This window comes from Aulostomus chinensis, chromosome 19, assembly GCF_037954235.1.
Source record: "Aulostomus chinensis isolate RoL2024-O1b breed Wild chromosome 19, RoL_Achi_v1.0, whole genome shotgun sequence".
Lineage (NCBI taxonomy): Eukaryota > Metazoa > Chordata > Actinopteri > Syngnathiformes > Aulostomidae > Aulostomus > Aulostomus chinensis.
In genome coordinates this window covers 748,305-753,490 of record NC_141338.1, presented here as the reverse complement: position 1 = coordinate 753,490, position 5,186 = coordinate 748,305, and the positions used below count along the sequence as shown (strand labels likewise).

At 52.5% G+C, this 5,186-nt stretch overlaps 1 protein-coding gene across 3 annotated transcripts; it reads left to right on the top strand.

Moving 5' to 3' along the window:
* The first annotated feature begins 208 nt into the window (after positions 1–208).
* Positions 209–4,872, top strand: dusp11 (dual specificity phosphatase 11 (RNA/RNP complex 1-interacting)). 3 transcript variants are annotated; one of them, XM_086187405.1, is made up of 9 exons: positions 209–594; positions 1,781–1,856; positions 1,939–2,070; positions 2,428–2,551; positions 3,379–3,439; positions 3,721–3,767; positions 3,837–3,912; positions 3,987–4,106; positions 4,386–4,872. In XM_086187405.1, the coding sequence occupies exons 1-9, from the start codon at positions 563–565 to the stop codon at positions 4,675–4,677; spliced, it is 960 nt and encodes a 319-aa protein (XP_086043531.1). In that variant the 5' UTR covers positions 209–562; the 3' UTR covers positions 4,678–4,872. The 3 variants fall into 3 exon arrangements, with proteins under 3 accessions (XP_086043531.1, XP_086043530.1, XP_086043532.1); XM_086187404.1 differs by lacking the exon at positions 209–594 and adding an exon at positions 663–1,097 and having other exon boundaries at positions 4,386–4,871; XM_086187406.1 differs by lacking the exon at positions 209–594 and adding an exon at positions 1,108–1,268.
* The last annotated feature ends 314 nt before the right edge of the window (positions 4,873–5,186 follow it).

The following is a 5,186-nucleotide window of genomic DNA, read 5'->3' as shown; positions in this document are numbered from 1 at the left end:
TGTCCACTCATGACCACTCATGTCCACTGATGACCACTCATGACCACTCATGACCACTCATGTCCACTGATGACCACTCATGTCCACTGATGACCACTCATGTCCACTCATGACCACTGATGTCCACTCATGTCCACTGATGACCACTCATGTCCACTGATGACCACTCATGTCCACTGATAACCACTCATGTCCACTGATGTCCACTCATGTCTCCTGGCTGATTCCAGCTGTCTGATGATGAGTCTCTGACACATTTAGAGCCTCCTCATCCACGCCGACACCACTGCCACTTTGTTGCTAAGCAACCATCAATTCCACGAACTTCCCTCCCTCAACAGTCACTCGCCAACTTGACCGTCATCTTTCCAAGGAAAATTGTCTGGTGCTCAGAGCTGTCAGTCAAACGCTTCCACTCATTTCCGCTTCCTGCCTCTGTTTTCTACGAGTGAAGTAAAAGTGTTTTTTTTGATCTGCAGAACAAATCTGAACCTTCCGGTCTGGAGCGGCCACGCACGCCACGTCTGTCGCCTTTCAGTTTGTAGTCTCCGAGGAGCTGCTGATGAAATGTGGCGTTTTTATGACAAAACCAAAGTGAGTTGCGGCTACAGCCGCCAGGGGGCACGCGACGGCGTGCTACGTTCACGTCCCGACCTGAATCGCTCGGCGTGTCGGAAGACTCGTGCGAACTTGGCAGCGCGTGAACTACAACTGGCAAATCACGGCGGTTTCAGTTATGATTTATGACCCTTGACGCGTTCACCACGTGGGAGTTTTCTTCCGCCAAAGTTCTGATTGTATGTCTACGATTGTAAAGGCGTCAGAGACACGTCATCATCACGCGCCGCAGCAGGTGTTCCCGGTACCCATCTGCGGAGTTTGCGGGTGTCACGAGAGTAAACCGAAGGGCGCGATGAGACCATGAACCCGCAGCTTAGAGACGCGGCGTCGGTGTTTATGCGCGTTGTGTTCAGGCACTGTGGGGGAATTCAGCAGCCCACTGCGCTGCGCGTCCACACGTGCTCGCCGCCAGCTGTTTTTAATCAATTTTATAAAAAAATGTCTCGACACGGAAAGAAGAAGGGTATCCCGGACAGGTGAGACATCCGGGCTCCCGACGTCATCTTACGTGTAGACTCTTCATCAGTTAATGTGGAGTTCAGCTGTAACTCGTGAAGCTAGCAGGGTTAGCTGTTAGCATCTTTCAACAACGAAGGCAGGGAAGACGAAACAAAAGATATGACCGGACGTCATCAAGAGTGCTCAAAGTAGGGTCCGGGGCCTATTGTGTGCATGTTCCACTGACGAAGGAGGGGCGGCTTTCATACATCACAACTCTGGATCTATGATGTGGAGTAGGGTTACTTTTGTAGTCCAACAAGAAGTTAGCATGTTGGTGATGAGGAGCTGTTGTAGTCCAACAGGAAGTGGTCATATCAGGGACGTTCTATTATCAGGACGTATTTCTGGGTGTTTCTGCTCGTTTCTGCGCTGCCGGGACAAAGAACGAGTCGTTGTCCGTCTCCAGGTTAATGTTCCTGTGACGTCTGACCATTTGGTGAACTTGATGTTGTCTCTTCCTGCCCTGCAGTTACTCATTTTGAAGCTACCTTCTTCTTTTTTTTGCAAGAAAGCAGCTGATTAGTCTCCCGTATTAGAATGTTAGCTACGAGCTGTAACTTCGTACTGGCCCCGCCCTCCAGTGTGACGCAGGCCATATCCATGTTGTTTTCAATATAACTGGAACAAACTTGTCAGATTGTGGCCCCGCCCTCCTCAGGTGGCTGGATTACAAAGCTGTGGGAAAACGACTTCATGGCACCCGCTTCATTGCTTTCAAAGTGCCGCTGAAGCAGGTGAGGATGTTCAGGTGATGTGCAGTGAGTGGCGGGGCGGCGAGATTTCTGCTGCTAATGATTGATTGAACGTTCTCCGCAGGCTCTGAACCGCTGCCTGCCGCCGCCAGATGTGTTCGGGCCCTGGGAGCTGCTGGACATCATGAAGAAGGACGATCAGGAACTAGGTTTGATTATTGACCTGACCTTCACCTCACGCTACTACGGACCGCAGGTGCGCGCACCCACACACACACACCCACACACACACACACACACAGTGGGTGGGGAGCCCCTGTACAGTTAGTGAACGTGTTGGCGAACAGGGGTTCTTAAATTGGGGTCCTGGGACATTTTGGAACAAGTGCCATTTTCATGAACTTCAGGTGAATTTGCAGGGTTGTGGCTTGTGAGCACCTGGAGAAGAACCAGCCACGTTGACACGCTCGCCCGTGTTTCACTATGCACGCCAGCAGCGGGCGCCGCTGCTCTGTACGGGACATCTGAACCGTCGCTAAACTGCTGACAGTGTGACTTGATGGCTGTGGAGAACGTGTGTGTCGGTACAAACGTTCTCTCTCTGTCTCTGCAGGACGTTCCTGAGTCTCTGCTGTGTGTGAAGATCGACACGCCGGGTCACATGATTCCCCCCGATGACACCATCCTGAACTTCAAACGCGCCGTACGCAGGTTTCTGCGTGACAACACAGATAACGGTGAGGATGTGGAGGTGGAGCTTATTGTCCATGGCTCCTTAGAGAGAATCTTTTTAAAAACAAACTCATGTTGTGATGTTCGAGGTTTTGTGAAAGTCAGTGAACGAGCTCATCGGGTGGTTCTGATCGATCAGGTGATCATTAGTGCTGATTTCTCTGCATTGATCCTGTTTGCCCGCCATCAGTCAGCTGATCGCGTTCTTCTGTAATCCGTTTGGAAACATCAAAGCAAACAGACGAGCATCATTACAGAGTTTCTTTCTTTCTTCGGTTCAGAAAATAAGTTTAATGGCTCTTTTCCTTCCTGGAGCAGGAAGCGACTAACGTGGCGGTAACGCAGGTGGGCTCGCCGTCACATGGGAGTTGTCGTCCATACGACACCTAAACATGCCGGTCAAAAATTTGCAGACTCAGGGGTTTCAGTCTTGTAGCATCAACAAAATCACTGGTTTCAAATTGAAGACCTTCAGTTGTCAGTAAAGCTGCTGGTTTCCAGTGGCCATACTGGTGTGAGTGAACGCCTCATCACATGAACACGTGCCACGTTCTTGAGTAAAGGCCAAACCTGCACCAAGAGCCCTGAGTGAGTCGGGTCCATCTGGCGGTCCGCCAGGTGCCGGTGCAGGCCCGCCCAGGCTCTGTGCCCCGAAGCAGGAGCTGCGTCCGAGTTCCCGGCAAAATTCAGACATGTTTCTGTGAGGTCAGTCGCCGCTGCTCTTCTGTGTGTGAGGGAGTCAGGTGAGCTGGTTCAGGGATCTGGTCGATATCCACGTGGAGACCTCGCGTTGCCTCACACAGTAACAGCCTGACTGTCTTTTGTGTGGCAGACAAGCTGATCGGCGTCCACTGCACCCACGGGCTGAACCGCACCGGATATCTGATCTGCAGGTGTGTGCATGTGTCATGCGTGTAACAGGTGTGTCTGTGTGTGTGTGTGTGTGTGTGTGTGTGTCAAGCGTGTAATGCGCGCGTGTGTCAAGCGTGTAATGCGCGCGTGTGTCAAGCGTGTAATGCGTGTGTGTCAAGCGTGTAATGCGCCCGCGTGTGTGTGTCAAGCGTGTAACGCGCGCGTGTGTGTGTCAAGCGTGTAATGCGCGCGTGTGTGTGTGTCAAGCGCCTAACGTGACGGGCGCGCGTCAAGCATTGTAATGGGTGTGTATGACCGGCAGGTATCTGATCGACGTGGATGGGATGGATCCTGGCGAGGCCGTCCAGCGTGAGTACCGACACAGTCACAGTAACGAGCCCATTAGTGAGTGAAAGTAAAGCGTCTCAACCGTTCCAGTGTTCAACTCGGCGCGGGGTCACGAGATTGAACGGGACAACTACCTGGAAGACCTTCGCCACGGGCCCAGGAGGAGGTGATGCCACCACCACGCCTCCCGTTCACTTGCTGCTTGTGTCTGAGGCTCACGAATGTTTGTTCTTCTGACAGCAACGAGGGGATGGAGGAGAGCCAGCTGGAGCCGGTGAGGGGTGGGGCAGGAAGTCGACCTCGCCTCACACCATCCGACAGCCGAGAGGAGAGACGACCACACAACAGCTGGCGTCACAGGTGAGGACGCCAGTCATCGTCCACATCCTGGAGTTTTTTAAGTCATCTGCCCGTAATAAAATTTTCAAGTCATATTTGATTTTATAGTGAAGTCATGGCTGACAAGTGGCGGTGACGCACCTGGTTAATCGACATGTCACAGACATTTAGTGATGATGCGAAGCAGGCGTATGAGGCCTGATGGTCTGCGGTGCCCATGCCGGCAGTAATGGACACCGCCCAGTGACCAGAACATTCAGCAGCGAGATTAGACTCATCGGCGCTGGTCTCCACCTGCAGGTCTCACCCGGCCAGAAGAATGAAGCACCACTCGCCTCACCACCCGTCACATGATGGCTATCCTCCCTCGCCACTGCCGCCTAACTATTTGCCACCCAACCATCCGTATCGATGGCAACCGCCAGGAGGTCACTGGAGGAGACCCGCCCACCCTCAGGAGGACAGACAGAGAGCCCACCCCCCCCTCCCTCACTACTCCCCCCCCTGGTCCAACCGGTTGGGCTGGTGGGGCTCAGCAGAGGAGCCATGGGCGGGGCCTAACTTTGACCAGAGAGACAATTCCTTCTACTAGATGATCCACGTCAGGCCTGAGGGGCTTCAGTTGAACAAACTTGTCGTTTTAAAGGTCGTCAGTCATTTTATTTTAACAGACACTGCAATCACACCTCCTTCCTGTGAGACGATGACCTGGAGAGGGGCGGGTCCTGCTGGAGGTGTGGGAAAGACAGTGGGGGAGGGGCTTGTGCATCTTGTTCCAGCTTTGAAATAAAAGTAGCAAACTGACTGAAGAACATAGTTGTTAACCAAACAGTCCTGAGCCCTCGGCTCAGTGTCTGCTCAGATTGTTTGGTGTTTTCCATGGGGGTACACACACACACACACACACACACACACACACACACACACACACAGTGGACCTTCTGGCGCCACGTGTTCGAGGTTCCCTGATAATTGGAATATTTGTACATAATGAGAAGAAAACGCTGATTAATGGAGGATTTTTCTGCTGTCACACGTTTGATGTTTCTATAAATCAGTCAGCGAATGATGAAGGCGAGTGGCTCCCATCATCATCATCAT